The 27,160-nt window shown below is 46.5% G+C and overlaps 1 protein-coding gene across 1 annotated transcript; it reads right to left on the bottom strand.

Annotated features, from left to right (window-relative positions):
• Positions 1-9,418: 9,418 nt before the first annotated feature.
• LOC147728848 (uncharacterized) lies at positions 9,419-26,531 on the bottom strand. The gene is made up of 2 exons (XM_086963351.1): positions 24,964-26,531; positions 9,419-10,041 (listed from the first exon to the last, which is right to left on the bottom strand). The coding sequence occupies exons 1-2, from the start codon at positions 26,510-26,512 to the stop codon at positions 9,419-9,421; spliced, it is 2,172 nt and encodes a 723-aa protein (XP_086819477.1). The 5' UTR covers positions 26,513-26,531.
• Positions 26,532-27,160: the final 629 nt, after the last annotated feature.

Below are 27,160 nucleotides of genomic sequence, written 5' to 3'. Positions count from 1 at the left end.
CTTTTTCTACGGGAGCTGAAAACATCCGTAAAAGCAGAGTTTGCGCCGAAACAGGTACGGAAAGGCCCCCCCGGTACGGCTGGTACCCCCATGATCGCAGGGGTACGCCGCGTACCCCTGCGATCATGGGGGGTACGCACCGTACACCCAGCGTACATGGGGTATGCACCGTACCCCATGTACGCTGGGTGTACGGTGCATACCCCACGTATGCAGGGTGTATGGCGCATACCCCCATGATGGCAGGGGTACGTGGCGTACCCCTGCGATCATGGGGGTACACGCCCTACGGTGTGTATGTGATTGTGCGCTTTTCCGTACGAATCGCCCTTACCTGACATGGACCGCACGAATCGCGTCCTGATTCCCAAGTCCGGATCATACTCGTCGGGTCGTACGGCGTGCATACGAGTCATACGGAGACGGCTCCGGATGTGAATCGTACGGACGGTTATTTTACCGGATCGGAATCGGCCCCATAGAGTAAAAATGAGAAGGGGAAAATGTTACTGGGTACACGTGTTAGACCTGGCACCATTGGCGTGGGGCTCCCTTCCATTTTTCGCTTTTGGCTCCGCTGTGTTTGCTGGTGTTAGTTGCTCTTGGCGATGTGCCACTGCCATTCAGTGCCACAGCGCAAATGCTCCCTGTGGTAAATTGACTGTATGAATTGGTATAATCCTAATTGACCCAAGGAAGATGATAGGAAAGTCGAATTTATTAATACTGAGCTCCAAGTGCATCTTTTAGTGACGATTATTTTCATATTCTGTGATTGTAAATACCACTTTTAGGAAGTTGGTATTTTCTTGCCTAAACATTTCAGTGTGCTCTGCTGTTATGCGTATTGGCTGTCTGGTTTTGGAGGCGCAGGGCAGGCTGAGCCCGACCTGGATTGAATGGAGAGATCTGCAGTTGGAGTATGGGGAGGGGTGACCCTTTGATCTGAGCAGGGCTGTGCTTTGCAAGGTGAATGATGGCTCCACCTCCCACTGTGCGTCTGATGACAGACGCATAGAAAGGCAGGATGTAGCCTTGTAAAAAAAGTGCTCCAGAACGACACCAAGTCTTTTGGGATATAAAGATCTGTGCAAAAAACCCTACACAGTGTGTTACTTCTGGATGTCAAGACGAACCTCTGTCTGTGTAACTAGAGGGAAAGTACTCTGAAACTTTCATCCTTGTTGCTGAAGCAACTACCCAAGGGCCTTATTTGAGCTTGCCTCCTGCCAAAATCTCAGGGACATAAGACTTCACCCATCAGCCGTCCGGATTCCTATTTGAGAGCACGCATTTGCCTGTGCTACCAAGGTCATCGTTATCACTATTGTGGGCCGCCGCAGCTGAGGAGCTGTTGCCGCTGAGAGCCGGCATTTGGCTGTGTTACCAAAGTCATCGTTATCGCTAATGTGGGCTGCCGCAGCTGAGGAGCTATTGCCTCTGAGAGCTCGCATTTGCCTATGTTACCAAAATCATCGCTATCGCTATTGTGGGCCGGTGCAGCTGAGGAGCTGTGCCGCTGAGTGCCCGCATTTGCCATTCTACGAGAATCATTGCTATCGCTATTGTGGGCCGCTGCAGCTGAGGAGCTGTGCTGCTGAGTGTTTGCATTTGCCATCCTACGAGAATCATCGCTATTGTGGGCCTCTGCAGCTGAGGAGCTATGCCGCTGAGTGCCAGCACTTGTCCCCACTTCAAGGACCGTCTTACCACCTTCGTGTGCCACTGGATGCCTGCCTTTAAACCCCGTCCCAGGATTATCGTGATTGCATGCCGCGGACCGCTACAGCTGGGAGCTGTGGCCGCTGCGCGTCCACCTGTCTTCACCACGGCTTCCTTGTGAGGCTGCGTGCCGTGCCCTTTTAAATCTCACGCACATTGTGCACCACCGGGTTGCATGGACCCCGGCCTCAAACTAAGGTCGTTTCACATGCTTTTTGAGTGCCTTTATTGCTTTTGAAGTGAATCTCTAACTATGTGCATTGTGACTCCTTGAGCACTTTTAAGCCTCGTGCTCAGACTATATAAAGATAACTATTTTTCTATAACTGATTGTGGTGTCTTTTAGTAGCGTCTTCCCTGCATTATTGTGTATGGTCATAAATGCTTCACACACTGCCTCTGAGATAGGCCTGTCTGCTCGTGCTACGTTACCACAGGGTTGTGCAGGGGTTATCAAAGGATGTAGCCCCCTTACTCTGCCGTAGGAAGAAAGATCCCTATTTGGACCTTGGCGCGAGCTTCTGCCAACTATTGCCAGTTATGTCTACAATGGGTAGGCCAACGTCCAATGCTTCGGATGATCTCATCTTTGAGGAAGACAGGTTAGAAACCTACACTGCCAAACAGCTAAAGTCTTTTTGCAAGCAATTTACAGTCCCTGTTGCGGGTCTCTCTGAGAAGGAGGAGTATCAGAAGACCCTTAAGGCCTGGTTAGAAGCAAGAGAGCCCACTAGGAATGAGCAAGAGAATGCTGGAGGGCAGCAGGATGATGAAGTTAGTAGGAGTTAAATCACTTTGTAATCCAGGTTATTGTGTCCTCAAAGGGCCTGTCTCTAGAAGAGATGGAGGACAGGGATAGAGATAGGAGGCATAGTTCGGAGATGGACAAATTGGAAGGTCAGAAGGACCTAGAGAGTAAAAAGTTGGATATTGAGAATAACAGGTTAGCTTTTGAACTTGAGAAAATGAAACTTGAGCATCAGAGAGTATTGAGGGAGTTGGATTTCAAGGCTAAGAGTCTAGAGATCTCCCCCTCTGATGGCAGCATGCCCTTAGTACCTACCGAGAGTAGAGTTTACATACCCAAGGATGTCATCCGGGATTTCCATAGGAGTGAGGATATTGGGCAATGGTTTGCCGCATATGAGATAGCCATGGTGTCCCACCGGGTCCCTGAGAAGGATTGGGGAGCGGGGTTGTGGGGACGCTTTGGGAGTGATTGGAGGGATACCCTGTTGGATCTGCCTGAAGAGAGCAGGATGGTGTATGCGCATATGAAATAGGCTTTTGATGACACAATATGGTTTAACCCCAGAAATGTACAGCCAGAGATTTAGAACCTATAAGAAGTTAGATGGTACCACTTGTCTTGAATATGTGTCTTTTTTTTGCAGAGCAATGGATCGCTGGGTAAAGGGTAGCAAGGTGGAAACTTTTGAGCAATTGTATGATTTGTTTGCATGGGAGCCTTTATCTAGTAACTGTTTTCCAGAGCTACGCCAGCACCTTATTGATAGCAAGCTAACTCACCCTAGGAAGCTTGCTGAGGAGGCCGACCGCTGGGTGAGCACCCGGGTTCACAAGGGTCCGGTGGGAGACTTCGCCAAAGGTGGGCAGGGTCCCCAGCAGAGAAGTGGAGGGGACAGGGGTAAACAGAGGGAGTTCCAGAGAGGGCCCCAAAGTAATTCCCAAGGGAACCAAGGAATGGTGTCCCAGTCGCCCCCTGAGAAGATGCCAGTGCCCCCGACAGGTAGGTCTGTTCAGAGGGGGCCTCTTACTTGTTTTAAGTATGGTCAAGTGGGCCACCGGTATTACAATCCCCAGTGTCCACAGAGGGACCCCAGCGCACCACCCTGTGCGCCCCCTACCACATTGCCAGTGTAGCCCTGGGAGGGCAGGAGATGGGTGCCCAATGTGGGGGGGATCCTGTCGAATTGACCCTTGTCTCGCTAGGAGACTTTGAGAAGGCCCCTAACCCCTCGCTGCCTGATAACACTAAGAACTACAGGCAGTGGGTGACCATCAATGGCCATAGAGTGGAGGTTCTGAGGGCCATAGGAGCTAGTGTGACTGCTGTCAGTTCCCGGTTGGTGTCCAAAGAGCAGGTTGTCCCCTATGCATTGTGTCCAGTAGTGTCAGCAGACAACTCTGAGAGCCAGTGTGAGGTGGCTCAAGTTCCCTTTGATTGGGGGTCTCAGGAACTCTTCAAATAGCTGTGAGGCCAGCCATGCCGGTAGACTTTCTGTTGGGCAACGATTTAGAGAGCTCCCCAGGGGCTTCAGTGGAGAGGAAATCTCACTTGGAAATGTTGGGTCTGCCTGAGTGGGCGTGCATGACCACTTGGTCCATGGCAGCCAGTCAGGATGTTCAGAAGGACATGGAGCCTGAAATTATGGTCCAGGCCCCTGCCTTAAAGAGAAGGGGTAGAGGGTGCGGAAAACTGGCCCCCATGGTTCCCATGGTGCAGGAGGGAGCAAACCTTGAGGGGGATGCCCTGGAGCCTACAGGGGAACAAGTCGCCGAACTGGGGGACCTGCCTGAGCTGACCCATTGGTAGCAGGAAGGGGGGCCCGCCAGGGAGGAATTTTGTGAACAGCAGAGAACATACCCATCTCTTGAGGGGCTGAGGTGACAGGCTGCAGTCCAGGCAGCAGGTGATCAGTCAGGGTCACATCTGATCTAATGGGAAAAAGACCTCCTTTACAGCGAGCCTAGGTTTGCTGAGCCTGGGTCAGCCCATGTGCTGGTGATACCCCAGTGCTTCAGAGCCAAGTCAAAAATGTATTTATTGCACAGTTACTTAAAACCATTTGCAATATAGCAAAATAAGAAAGGAAGTGATTCAATAGCAATTATGACTCTTTTCTTTCCATAGAAGAACATAAAACAATATGGACATAGTATAAAAGTTAAAAAGTTAATTAAATTTAAAAAGACATTATCACCGAAGTGTCACTTTGTTTGTGCACATCGAGACTATTTTTGTGCAATTATCATTTTCATTGTCTTTGTCAAGTCTGGAATGAACGTCCTGCATATATCTCCCGAATCTGGCCAGATCGGTTGTTAATGTGCAAGAGAATATGGCTGTAACTGCTTCTTTTGTTGTTCGAACACCTTTGCGTAGCCATATTGGCTTTAGTAGCTTCCCACGAGATTGTAAGAGCCCCGTGCAGCAGCACATCAGATGTAGCAATGATTCTGTTTTGAAGTTGCATATTCTGCAGCAGATTTTATTTTGCAAGGTTTTCCAGCCCGGATGTAGTTCTTTTATTGGAAGAAATACAAGTCTAGTCCATTGAATGTTTTTTAGGGCCTTTCTCCCCGGTGCTTGATCAAGATAAGGCTGGGATTTGTGGTCCTTGTAAGTTGCTATCACCCCAGATTGACCTCTTCCTTTTTCAAGATTTGTTAAATCGATTTCTCTTGACAATCGATAGCATTGTTTGTTTATTGCCTTTTTGATAATCGGGTAGGTTATACCTTCCTGGCTCCAGTTTTGTGTTACCAAGTCCAAAACTTCCACTGCTTCCTGCAGATAAGCCTGGCATGGGTTGGGTAAGCCTTCATAAATGGGTTTCAACCTTCTCTTCAAGGTTCCGTCCAGCGCATTGAGTTCTGAAGACTAGTATTTTGCATGCGTACCTAGGCATTCTTTGCTCATGTGCATCAAGCTGAATTCCAGGCGAATCCCGCTATTGCGGGTGTATTTCGGTAGTTTGAAAATACGTTTAAATGCCCGACACTGTGCTTTATCCATCATTATGCTCATTTTGCCGGGGAAATCCTGCTCGGCGTATCCCGCGACTGCCCTTATTTTTGATTGTAGCACCTTTCTGATTGGGATGGTGGTGGGGCTCTGCATTTTCTCTTGTAGCTTGCACAAAGCATATATTGTGGACTCCACCTTAGATTTCATTTTATGTAAATGCATAGTAGCTTTTCCTGAGTCGCTCAACCAGCACCCAAGGTAATTGTAAAACTTTTAGACAGTTATTGTCTCTTTTCCCACATGCCATTTTAGGAATGTTTTTTTTAAACAATTCCCATAGATCAATACTTTGGTCTTTTCTGGATTTATAATTATTTCATTATTCAGGTTGTAATCATTTAGAGCATTAAGGCCCCTTTGTAAACCTGTTTTCGTGTGATCCATCACCACTAGGTCATCCGCATATTGTAAAATTTGAATTTTGTCATCCCCAATTTTTGAAACTGCTGGGTTAGCATTTTGGATCGTCTTGCCCAAGTCTGCTGTATATAAGTTAAAAAGTGTTGGGGCAAGTACGCATCCCTGTTTTAAGCCCCGAATTGTAAAGCACTTTTTTGTTGTAATGTTGTTTAACAGTTTGACTCTGATCCATGTATTGCTATATAGTCAGATAATGGGATTGAGGAGGCCAGATGGAATTTGTCAGTTGCGCAATTTGGACCAAAGCTTGCAACGTGGCACTCCGTCAAATGCTGCTGAATAATCTATAAAGCAGGCATAGACTGGTTTCTTGTCCTTGCAATTGGCTTGCTGACCTAGATATGATATTGCCGTAATGTTGTCGATTGTCGAGCAGCCTTTGCGGAACCCTGTTTGATGGAAGGGAAGAATTTTGTTTTCTTCGACCCAACTGGTTTATTCTGTCAGCAGGGTATTTGCATAGGCTTTCCCTTCGATGTCCAGCAGGGCTATTAGTCTGTAGTTCTTCGGTTCTGCGTTATCGCCCTTCTTGAATATGGGTTGTAGAATTGACCCACGCCACTAGTCTGGCACCTTGCCCTGTAATCGGCATTCGGTGAATAAGCCAGATAGAACTCTCCCCCAATAAGTTGGATCTTCCCTGAACATCGCAGCCGGCAGGCCATTAAGTCCTGGTCCCCCATCTTTCCTTATCTTTTTGATCACTTTTTCAGCAGCTCTTACGTCCTGGTCTTTAAACATAGCTAGGTTTGTGGGGGTTGTGGGTTCTGCATCGTTGTTTGTGCTCTCTATGTACACCATGGAACTTCCACGTTTAATGCACTCTTCCTTCTCCATGTATATTGCGTCCACATGTCTCACCCATGCGTCAGCGTGTACGGCATTACTCCGGACTACTTTATTATTATCCAACTCTGCTATATAATGCCAGAGTTGTCGTTGTCTGTGAGGTCTTGTTAATTCGTGGATTTTAATCCATTCTTCTTCAAGCCTATTTTGCTTGATTGTCTAGAGCAGTTGTTTCTGTTCTTTGTGCAATTCATTGTACTTGTCCCGTGTATTTTTGCGAGCCTGCGATCTTATATGCTTTTTTTGCCCTTTTTAAGCTGCGAGTTATATCAATCAATTTTTTATTATTGTCCTTGGATTGTGTAATGGCCATCTCCTTAGAATTGGGCTCAACTGTCTTCAGGAATCTTTTCAGGTCATTTGTCCACTCTGACCAATTTTCCCTGTTAGGCGCAACACCAGGGTTGTTCCCTGTGTGTTCTTGGTTTTCTTTCCAATGTTTTAGAGCCCTCACCTGGTTAGTGTTCCATTTTATTCTTCTCACCAGGGCGTGTTCTTCGGTGCCTGTTGATTGGGAGACCGTTATAATTCTTTCTCGATCTTTGGTAGTGACATTGAGTTCTACCTGGAGTAATGAATGATCACTTGTGTCGTCTGTTTTGGTTTCAACATTTTCAATTTTGCAAGCAAGCTGATTGTATAAAAAAATATAATCAACTGTGGAGCAGTTCTTAAATGTAGTTCTCCCTTGATTGTGTGGGTCTGCCCTTTTTAGGTTTCGACCTGGCGAGGGGCACGAAGTGCCCCTCCCAGTTTGAAAACTTTTGTTTTCAGTAGGGATGTTCAGACCGCCTCTGTTTCCAATTGGCTAGCTCCATAAATGGAGACTAGCCATTGGGAGACAGAGGCTGTCAATCACGCTTTCTTGCGAAAACGCGATTCGGGGGCGTTTCTCGTTCTTTTTTTAAGCCCCGCCCCTTTGTCCTGGGCCGCGCTGTGATTGGCTGCCGGCCCGGGACACCCCCGTGACGTCAGCCAATCACAGCACGGCCCGGGACCTGACTTGTTAAATCTGCTATAAAACCGAAACACTAGACGTGTTACAGGTATTCAAATATTTAAATAATGTATGACACGCATAGAGGCATTAAAAGCACTTGCAAACGCACAAAAACATGTCTACGAATATAAGACTGTTTATAATTAATACAGTTTTGCCTTTTAATAGTAGCACTTCTTCATTATGATAATTCCATGCACGTCAGACTGCACCTACTACATAGCCGGAGAAAATATGTCATCTTTAGAGATAGCGTGGTAACTGTGACACTCTGTGGCGTACACCGGCTCGCGCTTTACCCTGCGAATTCACTCTGCTCTATGGGTTTTCCCTCTCAGGGAACTTGGAGAATTGGGTACTGTGGCGCAGTCACTCAGCTGTACCAACAGAGACATCAGCGCTGCTTCTGGGGAGAGTGAAACGCTGCTTGTTTATTTAGGCATGAATGGCCCCGCAGTCCGTACGCCGTTACCGCCCCCCCCCTCCTGTGCCCATTCCCCCCCTCCCTGTGCTCGTGGTGCTTTATTTATTATTTTAGGCATGAATGGCCCCGCAGTCCGTACGCCGTTCCCGTCCCCCCCGTCCTGTGCCCGTTCCCGCCCCCCTCCCTCCCTGTGCTCGTGGTGCTTTATTTATCCTCCCCCCCTCCCTTCCGCAGTCCGTACGCCGTTCCCGCCCGCCCCCCCCGTCCTGTGCCCGTTCCCGCCCCCCCCCTCGCTGATCACTTTGCAGCTTATAACATAGCACGCTTTGCCGTTTGAACTTCCAGTTCAAGTCAGACGGAGAACTACGGTACTGAAAATAGAAAGAGACCGTCGGACTTCATCGGAGAGGAAAGGCAAGTAACTGAGCCCGGTATTGTGAACTGAGTGTTGCTTTTTCGAAACAACCTATACGAATACAATTCCAAGCGCAGGCGTCCTTTATTCCTTTGAGTTGAGTCTCTGAATTTTAACTGCCATTCACTTTTTTTGTGTTTCGATTTCCTTGAGTAGCGTCCTCGTGGGTAGTCCGTCTTCTTTTTCCATGACATATTTCCGGAATTATGTCGCCTTCTATTTACTTTATTCAATATTAAGCTTATTTTCCTCTAGTTGGAGTTGTTCTGTTTCATTGACTTATCGCTTTAGTTTTTTTTAATTCCCTAAGTATTACCCATTTCTTCTTTATTTCTTCGTGGTCCGATTCCCATTGTGTCCGTCTCTCTGTGTAATAAAGTTTTGTTTGCGTTTTTGTCGCACATGCACTGTGCAACCGCTTTCGGCGTTGCTGTTTCGAAGTTGGAGGTCTTTGCCCATGAATTCAGACCACTCGCTTTGTTATAGCACTTTATTCAGGATATAAATAATCATAAAATTTCCCAACAGATCATCAATCATGTAACTTTGGCATTTGAACGCAAACCATTTATTTATTTATTTATTTATCTCATTTCATTCAAAATTTGGACTTTATACCGAAACCATCAACTAATCATCAATAACTTCCCCAACATTTTCCTTCCATTTTTCCCCTCCATTGTTGTGTCTAATTCCCCCTATCTAACTAATAACTAGAGGAGCCCGCTCTAGGCTTCTCATCCCTGGGGATTTTATGCCACCCAGGAAAACCAACGAGTTTTCCTGTCCCCACCTAAAATAGCACAAACATCTTGTTCATAACTTGGAATTGCACCAAACGTTGACCTGTAGTTCTTGTGCAAGCATGTCTCTTATTTCCACTAAATAGTAGGCCATGCCTATCTGGGACAGATGGACCCCGTCATCCCGGAAAAGGTGACTCTCGCTACCCGAGATGCTCTCATGTCGCAAAACCCCAATCTTCATAACCTTACAAAAAACTTTCATGGCTTTATTTAGTTTTCTCCTGGCCTTTTCGACTGCTCCATGGGATCTGGCCTGCCGCCACGATTGTCTGTAAACGAACTCAGTCCAAAACACACGAGTGGTCGGCCAATTTATCCTTAAAACTGTTAAGTCAAGTTGCATTTGCTTGATGAGCGTGAGTCCTGACATTTTAACCAAGTCATTCTCACCCAGATGTATTACCAGTTGATCCGGGCATCCTCGTACGTGGAACATTTGTGATAGAGTAGGAAACAAATCAACCCACTTCATTCCTCCTTTACCCTTCCATACTACCTTGTGCGTCGCGCTAGGGATACCCAATGACCGTCCGTAAATCTGCTTCTCCGCAAACAGGGCTGCCCACTTTATAAACGAATGTCCCACCATCCAGGTCTGTTTCTTAAACTTCGAATTTGCCCCCCGCACTGTACCTGGAATGAAATGAAAATTAGACCTACACAACCTATCAGTTTTATAAAACAACAGAAAAATCATTTTCTAACATAACTTTTGTAGCTGCTAGATTTCCATCTGCCTATGCGTTTCAGCACATCCACACCTAAACCCAACCTGCCAGCCTCTGTAGCCGCCCCTATCCGAAAAGAGTGTGTGGCAAAAAACTACGGGTTTTCCCCCATAAAGGTCAGCGCTTTTCTTAACACTGCTAAGAATTGAGAACTTGTAATCTTCCTCCCAGATTCATGTATGAAAATCGGTCCCTTCTGAAACTTGTCCCCAGAAGCAAAATGAACCCACTCTTGCACCGGGCAACAGTCTGCTACCCCACTCCTGTTCAGAAAAACCCACGTCCCTCTGCCTAGCTGATCTGTTTTCGACCTCCTCACCCAAATTCCTAATCTGTGTTCTCTTACCGAAATCTCAACACTGGATAAACCTGTGTCCTCTCCCACCCCCAAAACTTCCGACACCCTGAAAGCCCCAAAGAACATCCAAATCATAGCTAACCTAAAACGCCCCACCTCCCAAAGATCATAACAAATTAAACCCAACTGATCTAACAACTTCTGCAATAAGTCAAAAGTGATGGGAGCTCACGGCTGCTGAACAACACTTGACCCCCTCTGTACACCTTTCAACATTCTTCTAACTAATTGATCCTCAACCGGGTCAAAACCCCAGAACAACTGACCGTAAAATGATAAACCTGACAGTTTTCCTGCTATGGTTGTATGTGACAAACCTTTATCTATGAGAGTCAAAACAAAATCACAGATACTACCTTTGACCTTCCCCACTGACTCAGATCTGCCCAAACTCTGTGAGTACTGTACAAACTCTTGCCACGCCTGCACATAGCTTCTTCTAGTCGAAGGGGCAATGGACTGTTCGACTATCTGACGTATCCTCACTCCCCTAGGGCCCATATGTTGTGCGGCACTGTCGTTTTGTGGAAATCTTGCCCAGGCGCCAGCTCGCGGAACTTCTGCCACTGAAATCGGGAAAGAGCATCAGCGATGGAATTATTAACCCCTGGGACGTGTTTAGCCTTAAGCATCATGTTGAAACTCAGACTTAAAAGCATAAACATCCTCAGTAGTTGCAACACTCTAACATCCTTAGCCTTTTGGTTATTTATCAAGTTCACCACTGCCATGTTGTCAACATGAAATAACACTGACCTGTTCTGAAATTCTTCGCCCCACACTAGTAATGCTACAATCAGTGGAAAAAGCTCCAAAAAGGCTATGCTCCTGCCTTGACTCTTCCAATGTACTGGCCAACCCTCTGCACACCACCTGCCTTCCCAGAAGATACCGAAACCAATGGATCCCGCTGCATCTGAGTATATTTGAACTTGCCAAATGAAGTTGTCATCCACAAACTGTAAAGGTACACCATTAAAATTGTCCAGGAAGCACAGCCACACTCGCAAATCTTCCTTGATGTGTTTCGTCACTCGCACTCTGTGGTGTGGGAGATACGCTCCCGATAAAGCCATGCCTAGACGTCGACAAAACGTCCTCCCTGCCCTCACCACCCGGCAAGCAAAGTTCAGATAACCCAACAAACGCTGCACCTGCCTCACTTCAATCTTAGTGGTATCCATAATCGTGAGGAGAAAAGCCTTAATTTCACAGATTTTACTCCGTGGGAGGCGCGCATACATCTGTTTGGTATCCAACTCTATGCCCAAAAAGGTTATGACTGTATCCGGTCCCTCGGTCTTGTCTGGTGCTAACGGGACCCACAAAACTTCAGCCCATCTCTGAAAATGCATCAATGCCTGTTTACATTGCCCAGTGTTTGCTTTTCCTATGAACAGAAAGTCATCTAAGTAGTGACAACTGACACTTTCAGGACACGTCTGGGAAAAAATCCATTGTATGAATGTGCTGAACATTTCAAAAATCGCACAAGAGGCCGCACAGCCCATTGGCAATACCTTGTCGACAAAATAATGTCCTTCAAAGAACATTCCTAATAGTTCAAAGTCAGTAGGGTGAATTGGCATTAAACGTAAAGCAGATTGAACATCACATTTAGCCATTTCAGCTCCCTTGCCCATTTTCGTCACAAGCTCCATTGCCTGATCGACTGTTTTGTAGGATACTGATGTGTCGACTTCTGATATAAAATCATTGACAGATCCCCCCTCTGGCCAGGATAAATGCTGTATCATCCTATATTCTCCAGCAGCTTTCTTGGCAATAACTCCAAGAGGGGAGACCATCAGATTCGGCAAAGGGCAATGCCGGAAAGGGCCCGCTATTCTACCAACTTCGATTTCAGTTGCAAGCTTCTTATGGACCACCTCCGGCAGTTCCTTCGCCGAACGTAAATTGTCCGCCCACCTCTGGTGCCTGGGTCCCTGGTATCCCAGTTTAAAACCTTCTTGAAACCCCCAGAACAATCGAGCTGCTGAATCAGTACCAGGATATCTATTCAACCAGGGCACTAAGTTGTTCAATTTAATTGGAGTAGGCGCCTTTCGGGAAAGTATGGAAAGGGGCACCTCTGCCTCTTGTTGCCCAGCCCCCCAGCTCTGGGAACCGCTGCTGGTCACCGCCTCTGTACCCACCGAAATTCCCTGCCGGTGCATTACATTGCGTAAGCGGATGCCGTCCCCCACAATGGGAACAGTCGGGTTTGAAACGGCATAATGGCCTGTTGCACATGCCCCTGTTGTAATTCCAGCAGGCTCCTGTACCTGAAGAGAAACCTCTTCCCCCTGTACCCGCTCCAAATTGAGCGGGACGCCATAGAAAGGGCCGGTATGGGACTGGCAAGCCACTCGCTGTATGCGTCGTAGCTGACGGATGAGACATGGACATCCATTGAAGCCACAACTCTGAATCCACATCACCCCAAGGCTTATCTACACAGATGCTAATACGAGCTCTAAATTCCTCGTCATAATTCAGCCAAGAGTATCCACCAAAATGTGAATGTGCCTTCCTGACTATGTCCATATATTTGTACAATGCCACAGATCTTTCAGGATACCTTTCACAGTAGATGCTCGCATAAATCAAGAAAGCTGAGGTCCAGTTCTCAATCGTGCGAGGCACCCTGGGACGTCGCGCCAACTCCCATTCTTCCTCTTTTGACACCTCTTTGGCCTGTAGATCTCGGTGAAGCAACTTGAATATATCTACAAACTCGTGATTCCAAATTCGCTGTTTATTTTTTTCTGATAAGTGGTGTGGTAAATATTTGATTTACCGTCCTAATTTCTATGCAGGTAAGTACTTTAACAAAAATAACTCAATCGGAAAGAAAGAGGCAGAGTCCGTGGTGTTAGAGTTCTTAGGGGTTTTATTCCTTAAAAAGGAATGGTCATGGTACCAGATCGGATATCGTGTTCCTGCCACCACTGGGGTGCAGGAAGGGATAGAGCAATATTTTATTGACAATACATAGCTTATATACTTAAATCATATAATAGAAACCAATACAGTAGGCGTAACAGCTGAGAGAAGCAAGATAAGAGCACACACGTGGTAGTGATACGTAATTAGAAGGCGTGAACTAGGGGCGTGTGCTAGAAACGTCATATGTGAGTGTCACGAGTAGGTGGGTACAAAGCAGAATTTGGCAATGTCAGCAGAAATCTGAGGCCTGGATGCGCGCGCAGCTGCATGACGTGTGATTGACGTGAAACTGGAGGGTGCAGGGGACTTGACATTTACACCAGCGGAAAGAGACAGAAGTCTGGCATGTCAGATCAACTCGTACCTCTATCATATCTGGTATCTGATGTTTAGGAACCATATTATCTAGAAGGAAAAGGTCTCTGGGGCAGAAGCTATTCTATACTGACTGTGAGTGCGTGTATAAGCGTCTAAGTGTCTGCATGAGATGCGAGGGGGCATGGGCCTACCATGGTAACAGAGGCTATGAATTACTTGCACGGAGACAGTGAGGCCGGGCCCTTTGCTCTGCAGCTGGGGGGATGTTTACTTAAACTAGTAGGTAGGAATGCATTTTCGAGGAGCGGAACAGATAATTCGAAGGTTGAATTCAGTCTTGGCAGGCAGCAGGCTGAGCTAAGCGCCGTTAGCCGCACAGGAAGTAAGGCAGAGGTCACGGGTACAGAGACAGCCCGGGCTGAGGCGTTCAGAGTTAGAAGGCAGAAAAAAGGCTCGATGGCAGAATTCAGGGCCTACTTCGCCAGAGCTGAAAAACGTGTAAAGTACACCACAAAAAGACGTTGGCATAGCATACTTAGGAACGGAATATTCAACCCATTCAGGGTGGGTCTGAAAGAGGACATGTTAACGTTGGACGCAAATGTATTTGCGTCTTCATAGCTGGCACAGGAGGGAAGTTACATGCACTTTAAGCTGGTACATGGAGACGGTGGGGTACACGTTAGGGAACATTACTTGACCATAAAATTTATATTTCCTCATTCCCTCCTTGTTCCCTACGGACCCTTCATGATACATCGATCCTCATGAATCGATCAGTCTGTTCTTGTAACATCATTTGCTCTTCTTTCTTCTTTTCGCGTTTTGAGTGAAAACTGGAATGTGCAATGCACGATGTGGCGCACAGACCACAAATCGCTGGCCCACACTGAAGGCACAGGCAGCAACTGAATACTATGACAAGGGCAATGCCTAGGAAGGATAGGATCTTCCATCCCCAAGCGGTCAACGTGGTCCAGAACCAACCGGACCAAGTCCAGGTGCCTGGATTCTGATGTATCAAACTTGCAATTTTATGAAGACGTGTAATAGCTTGGTATACCATTGGCGCGTTTTCTGGAATGAAAACACAGCAACTTGACCCGATGACCTTACAAGCTCCGCCTCTATCTGCCAAGATGACGTCAATAACAAGACGATTCTGAAGAACAACAACCCGCATGGCGGACTGCTCCTCTGTTAAGTTGCCTAGAGCGGAGGCAGTTTCATTCACTACTGCTTCAAGTGTTCTAGTTAATCTGCGTATTAGTTTACTATTTTGGACGGGGCCTGTGAAGAAAAAGAATCCTTTATTGAAATCTGTGTATTGCTCCCATGCCGTTTCAGTATAGTCGACAATCGGGAGATCTCTTCGGAGTCTATTCTTTACTAGATTTGTATTTCTGTGATAATCAGGAGGGGCTAGAAAAACAGGGGGCAGAAGGAATGCAATGTAACAGGTACCATCCCAATCTGGAGGTAAGCGTATGTATGCGGTATGGCCACAAACAAAGTAGGAATGACGAGTAGCTCTAAAGGAAGACTTGCCTTGATCACTGAATTCGACCACAGTAGTACATTTACTATGACCTAAGTGTACTGAACCCTTCTTTCTGACACATAAATCGCCAGTGACTGGTAATACTGACATAGCAGGGAGAACTGGTGCAGCTTCGGATTCGACAGTAAGAATCATAAGGTTAATTGTATAATTACCTAATCCATATACTTCATTTTCTAGATCAGTTCCTATTCTAATGGGAAGTCCCTTCTTGTCAGGGTAACAGGCGTTAAGCAGAACTAAGTTCAAGTTTCCCCAAACCCAGTTTCCTTTGAAAACAGCAATATCAGGATCTAAGGAATTAATTATTCTAAACCATGCACCACAGGAGCCATTGTGAGTGAACGGGTACGGAAAGAGAGGCAGAACTCCCTTGTATTTCTGATAGGGAGGGAGTCGGCCACATATCCAACAGTTTGTAGCATTGTTAGTCTGATGGGAGTGATGTAACATACTAATGAATGTATTGTTGCGCAGCGCAAGTCTGTAAGATAGTTCATGGGGAGGTAACTCACTAAAAGAATGTTCGGCAGTGACATTGTAAGAAGGTTGTTCACGCTTGAAGATAGGGTAATATATGGGAAGCAATATACTGGCAACAATAATCAGGAGACTTAGAAAAAACATAATCAATAATGTCACTATACAGTGACTGCGGAGTGATTTACAATATGTACGTTTCTTGAGTTGTCTCTCTCTCTCTCTATCTCGATCTAGGGGATACATGTCAGAAACTATTTAACCGATTCACCTAGGGGAGGACTTAAACAATTAAACTGTCTGACTTGCTAGATCGAAGTTTTGTTCGATACTCCTCTTGGGGAGTTTTCTCTCTTTTTGGAACTTTGAAGTCTTTAGTATCGAGGCAGTCCTTTGAGGGGGTGGACGAGTCAGTTTCTGGCAACAGTTCATTACATTTTTTAATATGACTCGTGTGGATCCACCCCTTTCGGCCTTCCACTTTGATGGCGGTCCTCGTGGTAAGAAGGACGATCTTCGGCTCTTTCCAGCGGGGCTCCAGTGGGCTTTCCTGTCGAAGTTGCGAATTAACACTGTATCTCCGGGACGGACATCGTGTGGCTTTACATCAGTGTTGTCGGGAAAGGCTGCAGCAACCTGTGAACGACATGATTGGAGTGCAGACATCAAGGAGGCAAGATAATCTGTCAGCATGTTACAATCAACATCGGTTATTTTCTTAGGCATGGGCGTCCCCCACATATTCGGTGGTCTGCCAAAGACCACTTCATACGGGGATAGTCCTGATCTCGAATGGGGGACCATTCTCATATAGAACAGTGCAACGGGCAGGGCGACTATCCAGTCGACCCCTTTCTCTTTACAGATTTTAGCAAGGCGGGTTATCAGTGTCTGGTTATGCCTTTCTACAAGGCCAGCGGCCTCGGGATGTCGGACATAATGGAATCTCCACTGATATCCTAGCAGGAGGGAAACCTGTTTCATTAGCTCAGATGAGAATGGCTGTCCGTTATCTGAGTACACGACACGAGGCAAGCCGTACCGTGGGAAGAATTCTCGAACCAGCTGCCTGGCAGTGGTCGGAGCAGTGTAATCTGGGACTGGATATGCTTCGGTCCAACGGGAAAGTGCACAAACAACTACGAGGACGTACTTGAATCCTCGACAACGGTCCATCTGGATATAATCCATCTGGAGGACTTCAAAAGGGTGATCGGGAGGATGGAATCCACCTTGCTCTACAGGGACGCTTTTACCTGGATTGAACTGACAACAGATCATGCAAGTACGCACTTTCTGTTTTGCTGATGCTCGTAAGTGTTTGTTGTACCAGAGATTCTGTAAACTGTCTAACATAGCTTTTTCTCCTAGATGTGCTGGACTATGTGCTGTATTTATTATGACTTGAACCATAGAGTCGGGGAGAAACTATGTAGATTTTCCCTTCGTCATCCATCCTTGATCTGTCTGAATCCCTCCTAGTTCAGTCCATTTCTTTATTTCATCTGGAGTAGCATGTGTCTGAATATCGATTACATCTAGTGTGGGATCCCTAACTGCCATACAATGTGTCGGTACTATGATCTTTGTCACGTCAGTTGTCTGGATGTGAGTCAATGCTGTATGTTTCGCTGTTTGGTCTGCCAGGTCGTTACCCTGGGAAACAGAATCTGTAACTTTAGTATGTGCTTTACACTTCATGATGGATATGCCTGAAGGCAGATGTATTGCTTCTAACAGTGCTTGAATGAGGGGACCGTGTTGGATCTTGGCACCGTGAGAGGTCAAAAAACCTCGTTCTTGCCATAACACTCCGAAGTCGTGTACGACTCCGAAAGCATAACGGGAATCAGTGTATATGTTAACATTTCGGTTCTTGGCTAGTATACAGGCTCGGGTCAGAGCGATGAGCTCCGCTGCTTGAGAAGACAGTGTATCAATACGATATGTTTCTTTTACTTCAGTTTCAGTGGTCACTGCATACGCGGCCACTAATTCTCCTGTACTTGTTCTCATACATGAACCATCCACATAAAGTGTCAGGTCTGGATTTGTCAACGGAACATCTGTTAAGTCTCGTCGGGGCTTTGTTACTGCATTAATGATCTCTATACAATCATGCGGGGCTGGATCTGTCATAATCGAAGGTAACAATGTTGCAGGATTCAGAATGCTGCAGCGTCTGATTTCTATGTGTGGCTGGAATAGCGTTAGTTCATAACCTGTCAGTCGTGCTATAGTCAAGTGTTGAGTCTGGGTTCGGTTTAAAAGAACCTCTACAGAATGTGGAACTTGTACTGTTAATGGATGTCCTAAAACAATTGAGTCGCTCTGTCTGATTGCTAGTGCTGTTGCTGCTACTGACTTTAAGCACGCAGGGAGTGCCTGGGTCACTGAATCCAATGTACTTGAAAAATAAGCGCAAGGCTTATGTGAACCTGCTTGATCCTGAGTGAGGACAGACAACGCTGTACCATCACGTTCTGTAACAAAAAGTGTAAAAGGTTTGCTGTAACACGGTGTTGCTAAAACTGGTGCTTGGCATAAAGCTTTCTTTAATTCCTCAAAGGCCTGTGTATGTTCCTGAGTCCAAGGAAGGACAGTCGAAGTCGCTGCCTCCTGTGTTGTCAACTGAATGAGTGGTTTAGCTAGAAATGCATACTGAGGAATCCATTGTCTGCAGTACGAGGTGAGGCCTATAAAGGCCCGCACTTCCTTTTGTGTCTGGGGTTGTGGCATATTTACAATTAACTGGATACGGTCAGGAGTGAGCTGTCTCCCCACTTTGGACAGCAAGTGACCCAAGTACACAACTTGCTGAACACAGAATTATAGCTTCGAAGGAGACACCTTGTGTCCCTTGTCGGCCAGGAAATGTAAAACTGTCAGTGACGCTTGTTCACATTCGCGTTCACTTCGTGCGGTGATCAGCAGATCATCGACGTATTGTAGTAAGGCGGTGTTGACTGGCATTTGAATACAATCGAGTTGTCTTTTCAGTGCTTGACTATAGATGCTGGGGCTTTCTGTGAATCCTTGAGGTGCGCGTGAAAATTTGAAACTTCGTCCATTTAAACTGAATCCGAAGAGATATTGGCTCTCTGGATCAATGGGCACACTGAAGAAGGCGTTCTTGAGGTCAATTACAGTAAAGAACGTTGCTTCTGAATCAATAGCAGTCAATAGGGAAGAGATGTCGGGAACCACAGGGTACTGTGGAACGATGCATTTATTCAGTTCTCGTAAATCAATCACCAGCCGATATACTGGCGGTGCATTGGGATCAGTACGTTTAAGAATCGGAATGATAGGGGAATTACAGATATTGGAGTCGGTCTCTACGACCACTCCTTGGGCAATGAGCTCTTCAATGATTTCCAGTAAAGCCACTACAGCATCGGGTGGTAACTTGTATTGTCTGATTCGGGGTAAAACAACACCTGGCTTGAGTGTAACACGGTATGGTGTAATGTGCATGCAGCCTACATCGGTTGGGCCTTGTGCCCACAGGTGTTCTGGTACATTTTTCAATCTGACATCAAACTCTCGTAATACATAGTGACCCTTAAAGTCACGCAAGAAAAGTCTAACTCCTTCCGGAGAACAACATATCACAGCTCCTAGAGCCTTCAATGTTTTGATACCTAACAGATTTTCTGGACATGATTTCGTAAGTAATAAGTCTGTAACACGTGATAATGGACCCACAGCCAGGGGGACGGGTTTCGATACCTCATTTATAATAGGCTGTCCTGAAAAACCAAGGGAAACATTCTGTAAGCCTGAGAGGGGTGCCCCTGGGACTTCATCATGGCTGATTGTTGTGCGGCTTGCCCCTGTGTCAATTAAAAACTTTCTGTCTTTTCCCAATACTTGACTGTGTACGTAAGGACCCTCTTGATCTACGGGAACCTCAATAAGAGGCAAGCCAACCTCCCTCTCTAGGCTGTTTCATGTGTATCGTTGATAATCGGGATAATCAGATTGGGCATACTGGCACATCTGCCGTGAAACTTGCTGCTTTGCGGCAATGGGCTGTGGCTGTGATTGTGACTGTGATACCGCTGCGTTTTGTCATGTATGTGGTGGAGCATGCATAGGTTGTGCATTCTGTGAAGTCTGTTGCTGTCCCTGGTCTTGTCTAGGCGGATGCGGTCTTTCTTTAGTTTTACCTGTTGCTATATTGTGTTTCAGGACTGGGCATTCATGTACGTAGTGACCTGGCTGCTTGCAATAGTTGCATGTCCCTTTAACGGGAGCTGCTGCATTTCCTGTCTGGGCCGTACCCTTTCTCTGGCCGTCGGCTGGAACCGACTAGGCCACTAACATTTTCATTTTCGTGTCTTTCATGCGTCTCTGTTCATGATCCTGTTCTTCTCTGATTCTGTTCTGGTGGTATTGTAACATCTGTAACATCTGGGATGGCGTATTTGCTTGCCATGTACTCTCAACCTTATATACACGGTTCTTAACTGATGTCAAGGAATTCTCGACTAATTTCGTTACAAAAAGATGCGGGTACGACTCGCTACCTGGTTTTAGGCCACTATTAATAATGAAACATTTCTCGAATCTTGAATAGAAGTCACTAGTATCTTCATCGTGTTTCTGTTTACAGGCTGAGATTGCGTCCCAGTCTTCCTTTTTAGTGGTCAGTAATCTTGGCAAAACCTGTACTATCAAACCTGGTAATGCTTTAGCTTTCTCCCCAAGGCCTAGCCCTGGAGTACGAAGTTTTTCCTCGTCTTCTATTTCTGTCCATATAATCTTTTTGTCTCCCACCTCCCATTCTCTTTCCTTGAGTTTCTCGTAGATGCCTGTGGGCAACAATACCTTTAATAATTTCATAACATCAGCATATGTGTAATCTCCCATTAGTAACATGTCTTTAAGTTCTCTATGAAAACCTGCAGGGTCTTTATCGTGACAGGGTAATAGTTTCTTCATCTCCAATAGTTCTAACTTGGTCAGAGGTGCGTATACATACACACGTTTCAAGGTATTATCGGTACCCATAACTGGATGTACTTCTCGTAAAGGGTTCTGTCTTTCTAAACGCTCCATAAGATACATTTTTCTTTCTGGGGGTGGAGCGGGAACATATTGTGGGCCTAAGAAAGTGTTGTATCTGTGCCGTTGTTCTAGAATTATTTGGATTAACTTAGTACTTAGGCCTCTCCATCTATCCATGAGTAGTGCTTCTAATGTATCGTGTAAGGGACCTGGATCAGAATGTTTATTTCTGTATAACGTGAGGAGGTGCTGAATCATATATATACCTGCTAATTTCTGCTCGTCTGGGGATAGGTTCAGAAATGTCTGCGCTACTGTGTCATCATTGTATATATTAGTATTGTCAGCCCATAGTACTGCTGACCGGGCTAGTTCTTGTTCATCCATAGAATTGAGTACATGGTACCCCATTCGTTCTCGAAGCATTTTATCAGTGTCTTGAAACAGATATTCAGGAGAATTCGGTTTTGATATGCCAGAGAGAAAAACTCTCTTGCTTTCTGGACGAATGCCTTTCCTAAGGTAAGTTCCCTTACCTACATACGCTATTGTATCGGTAGTTGTTTCTGGTTCTTCAGGTCCTTCCTCCTCCTCGGAGGAAGCATTTTCTTTTTCTTTTTCGTGTATTTCTATTACTGCTTTTCTTATTTTCTTGTACATACTAGCTATACAATTCACTTTATCATGTTTTCCTTCGGCTATATTTTGACCCCACCTGTTTAGTGCTTCCATTTCATCCTGTTCTGTCTCAGGCCTGTCTCGTTCTCTTATTAAGCAATTTATGAAAAAACGTAATATATATGCTTGAGTGTCAACTTTCTGATGTGCCAGGGCCTCCTTAATACTTTCAGGATTTTCCCCAGTCAGGACAAAATGATATATTCTATCTAGGTGATCAGTCATCCCTGAGAATAACACTAGGTAATCTGTAGCTTGTCGCAAACGTAGTGATGCTATCAACATTCTATCATCTTTGCCGGGTACTGGATCGTATCTGCAAACTGGAAGTTGTTCTTTGAGTATGTCGAGACGGGGTGACTGGAGTGTAGGGTGCTTCTGCATGTCCCTAAGGTGTAATCTGTGTGTTGCTGGCGGGGTCTGGTAACCCCCGGTTGCACCTCCTGAGGCGGAGGCTTGGGCATTATCCCTCTGTGGAGTCTGTATGTGTACTTGAACTTGTCTTTTAATAGGATCAGGCAAAAACGGATTTGGTATCTTAACCTTAGGTGTGGGAAGTGGTGGGGGTGGAGGGACGACAGGCTGTCGGACGGGGGAACTTTGTTGCGGTAATGGCGGGATATGGTCTGGAGGCGGGTTGCCACCTCCGTCCCCGTCAGTAGGCGGGGCGCGTGAATTGGTGTAAGCGGGTGCTACATCATCTAGATAGGAATTCAGAAACATGTCTTTAGTAGTCCTGTGATTTACTTTAGTTGGAACCAATGGTGGCGGCAGATCTTTCGGTATTTCTGAAGTGGCTTCAGGCGAACCCTCGGCCACTAAGTACATGCCATTTTAAAGATTGTTTCGTGCGCGGTCTACTTGTTCTGCTTTTACTCGGATTCCTTCAGTAACTAATTCGTTTTCTCGGACTTTATCCGATGCCTCTCTAAGTCTGTCTTCTTTTCGTAGTTCTTTCTCGGCTCGTTTATGTGATTCTTTACGCCATAATTCAATGGCATCTTTCTGTGATTGTCTGGCTTTCTTTCTCCATAGTGCTTCTTCTACTTTCAGGATGCACTCAGCATCCCACGTTCCTGTAACGGGCCATCTGTGTCTTTCTTCTAGGTGCTTAGTATAATCGGCCCATAAATCTAGATACAATATGGCGTTTATGCCATGCTTATGGTACATGAAATTTCCAGGCGTGTCCCTAGGGGGGATAGGAATTTCTTCCTCTAGTATCCCTTTCCTAGTTCCTATCTGCTTTAATTTATTGAAAAACGGCATCTTGTTTACTTAGTACTGTATACTCAATCCTTGCTACTTAACTCTGAACACGACTAGTTACACAAAAACACAATAATGTACATTAAACAATCACTCACACCACGACATTAATCACATGAAAAACATTTTGAACATATATCTCTACCCTAGATACTGGATGTACTGCTAAACAGCACAGATACACTGTCGAAGACAGTGCAAGAACTTGAATAACTGATATACTGCTAAACAGTACAGATACACTGTCTAAAACAGTGCAGACCGTGTTTGTGTACCCAAACCCGTCTTTACCGGATACATAATAATGCACCCGTCTAGATACGTCCCAGCAATGGTAGTCACCGGGAAGCACGGAATCGGAAGGCCTCGGAAAACTCGACTGGACTGGACCGGACTGGACTCGACTCGACTCGACACGTGGATACTTCGGAAACTGGTGGGCCTCTTGACACCTCGGACCTTGCTTCTTTCGGCTAGGCTCTGGTCGGGATCCTCCGCACTCCTCACCGCCTCGTCTGGGTGCTGATCGCAGTCTCCGTCACCTCCGTGGGCCAGAGGGAGAAACAGGAAATCCTGCGGGTACGCGTAGTTCCGTCTTGACTGATGGCAGGGGGCAAAGCTTGCAACGCACCTACCGGCGCGTGGGGTGGGGGAGGGGTCCCTATTCGGGCGCCAAAATAATGTGGTAAATATTTGATTTACCGTCCTAATTTCTATGCAGGTAAGTACTTTAACAAAAATAACTCAATCGGAAAGAAAGAGGCAGAGTCCGTGGTGTTAGAGTTCTTAGGGGTTTTATTCCTTAAAAAGGAATGGTCATGGTACCAGATCGGATATCGTGTTCCTGCCACCACTGGGGTGCAGGAAGGGATAGAGCAATATTTTATTGACAATACATAGCTTATATACTTAAATCATATAATAGAAACCAATACAGTAGGCGTAACAGCTGAGAGAAGCAAGATAAGAGCACACACGTGGTAGTGATACGTAATTAGAAGGCGTGAACTAGGCGTGAACTAGGGGCGTGTGCTAGAAACGTCATATGTGAGTGTCACGAGTAGGTGGGTACAAAGCAGAATTTGGCAATGTCAGCAAAAATCTGAGGCCTGGATGCGCGCGCAGCTGCATGACGTGTGATTGACGTGAAACTGGAGGGTGCAGGGGACTTGACATTTACACCAGCGGAAAGATACAGAAGTCTGGCATGTCAGATCAACTCGTACCTCTATCATATCTGGTATCTGATGTTTAGGAACCATATTATCTAGAAGGAAAAGGTCTCTGGGGCAGAAGCTATTCTATACTGACTGTGAATGCGTGTATAAGCGTCTAAGTGTCTGCATGAGATGCGAGGGGGCATGGGCCTACCATGGTAACAGAGGCTATGAATTACTTGCATGGAGACAGTGAGGCCGGGCCCTTTGCTCTGCAGCTGGGGGGATGTTTACTTAAACTAGTAGGTAGGAATGCATTTTCGAGGAGCGGAACAGATAATTCGAAGGTTGAATTCAGTCTTGGCAGGCAGCAGGCTGAGCTAAGCGCCGTTAGCCGCACAGGAAGTAAGGCAGAGGTCACGGGTACAGAGACAGCCCGGGCTGAGGCGTTCAGAGTTAGAAGGCAGAAAAAAGGCTCGATGGCAGAATTCAGGGCCTACTTCGCCAGAGCTGAAAAACGTGTAAAGTACACCACAAAAAGACGTTGGCATAGCATACTTAGGAACGGAATATTCAACCCATTCAGGGTGGGTCTGAAAGAGGACATGTTAACGTTGGACGCAAATGTATTTGCGTCTTCATAGCTGGCACAGGAGGGAAGTTACATGCACTTTAAGCTGGTACATGGAGACGGTGGGGTACACGTTAGGGAACATTACTTGACCATAAAATTTATATTTCCTCAGTGGGAACCCAAAGGCATCGCCAGACCCATCTAGGGAAGCTTCTGCCTAACATTAACAGTTACTCTTTGATCGGATGCCGCCTCCTTTGTATTCCCTCCCACCACGACCGGTAACTCCTGGGGTAAATCTAACGTGCCTGTTGCTGTACTGGACGGCAGCTTACCTGGAACTGCCACGACACGTGGTACCACAATCTTTCTGCCCTCTCCTCCCCCCACAAACTCCACCACAGGTAGTTCCCTGACAGTCACTCTGTCGCTCCTTCCCTCATCCCACACTGCCCACCATTGATGCTTACCGCATGGTAGCTGTCCTGCCCTCCGCTGTAATTCAGTCGGAGCCATCCGCTCTTGATAGTCCCGTGGTGTCACATTTTGAACCGAAGAGTCCGCACTTGACCTCTGGAACAACAAAGAAGAATGTGTTGCCCCCCCAATCCTGACCTCTTTCCCCACATTGCCTTCAACACTTTGTTTTGAATTTACACTCTTTTTGCTTTTCTTGAAATTCCCAGCCTGACTCCTGGATGCCTGACTAAACTCACCACTCCCTTGAAAACCAGCACTAGTCCCTGGGCAAGCCCCGTCTCCCACCCCCCCATCAAACTGTGACCAAATCAGACTTGAACTCCGCTCTTGAGGCCTATCTGATCGCACAAAATCCGCTCTGGATTCGCTAGAGTAAACTTGATCAAGCTCCCCAGTATACCTTGACACTATAGGGGCAGCCGCATTAACAAATGGCCCATTCAAAGAATTCACCATTTGCGCTTCAACCATGTCGCGCTGTACTCTTGAGTTAGCCACCTCTCTGGAAACATGGCGCACATTTTGTTTGTCAGTGAAAATTGGGTGCTCCACCCAAAGCAACTGACCGTCTCCGCTCTCGCCCTGCGCGCTCTTCCTGTGTGGAATATCATATGGTGAAGGGCGTGCACATGGAAAAACATATTGAGTGTCCCATTGCCCGGCGTCTTGATCCCTAGACACAAGTCCATGTCCTTGGTCCTGCTCGCACTCTACTTCTGAGTCAGTCTCTTCATAATATTCTTCTTCTACCTCAGAATCACTCACATCCTGAGTCCCCTGACCTGAGCCCTCTCGCTGACCTGTCTGATGCCCCACCGCCGAATCCAATGGGGGCTTCCTCGCTCCAGTCTCCACCACTCTTGTCAGCCTGGCACTATTCTGAGGTATAGGGATAGGAATCAGCTGAATGAGGGGGGCACTGGTGGGTTGCGTGTCATAAACTATTTCTTCTTCGCTGTCGCTTGAATATGCCACTAAAGAACCCAACCCCCCTCTCATGATGAAGTTCTGACTGGCAGAACTCTGCATATAGTCCTTGCCCATCGCATCCCGCACGGGAAGACAGCTAAAGGTGTGGGAAGGTAATGCCAACCCCTGTTCACCTATTCTGTCTTGCGTAAGGGCCACCTTCTTAATCGCTTTTTCTTTCCCTTTTCTCTTCAGGGCTACCTGTGTACCCTTCTTAGCCGCTCCTGAAGGTACCCCCGCCACCTGCACATTTACCTCAGCTCCAAAGTCACTTGCTGCCTTCTGCCGTGTGAGGAAAGACGCTCTACGCTCCTCTGTACCCCTTTCCATCTCCACAGGTCTTAAAGCTGCTTCCGCACCTGCGCTCAAGGAACGAGCTCTCACCTTCTTCTTCTTGACAGAAGCCGGTTGACAGGCTTCAATTGCAATTTGAACCCCTTTTGCCGCTTGTCTCCGTGGTGGGCGCTTCGGGGGGAGCATTTCCTCAAGTGCTGCTTGTGTCAGCATGTCCTCCCTACCTTCCTGCTGTATTACCCTTAAGGCAGCTATTAAATTTTCACTCATATCCATTTCTCCCCTTCAACAAAACCCTCCTTTTCTCTCACTAAATACACTATTTTCTACAGTAATATCAATATAAACACTATCTACGCTCACTATTCTGATTTTACTGACAAACGCCCTCTCTATCTACTTACGCCTGCTCTCCTCACTAAAAAACGCCGTCTAATCTGCCCTAAACGCTCTCCCTGCCTCGCGCTCCTGGACCCTACCATCTGTGCAAAAATCCGCAGGGGGAGACGTCTCGCGCCGCTCCCCCTGCGGAGCCATAAGGGGACTGGTGTGTGGGGAGTGGTGAGTGGGTCGTTCTGTTGACGAGAATGTCGTTATTAGTTGGAAAATGTAGAGGGAGGATTAAAGGTCATCTTATGATCCAGGCTATGGACGGGGATCAAGGACAGGGTGGCTTTAGCACTAAAAACTATCATGATAGGTGGATTGTTGCTAGTCTACTAGGTTTTAAGGCATATAGGGACATTTACTGGGATGGGGCATCAGATGCTGAGCTGTCTGACGGTTGTCAACAACTATTTAATGGGTCAAGAAGTCGAGGAGCCTTATGGATTGGAGGAGGGGTCGTATTGTAGCATTTGTATACCGCGTATGATTCCATTGTGGGGCACTAAAGCATTTACCCACTCTAATAGCTAACTGCAT

Source organism: Lissotriton vulgaris, chromosome 3_1 (genome assembly GCF_964263255.1).
Source record: "Lissotriton vulgaris chromosome 3_1, aLisVul1.2, whole genome shotgun sequence".
Taxonomy (NCBI): Eukaryota; Metazoa; Chordata; class Amphibia; order Caudata; family Salamandridae; genus Lissotriton; species Lissotriton vulgaris.
Note: the sequence above shows the minus strand (reverse complement) of the source record. Positions and strands in the feature narration are given on the sequence as shown.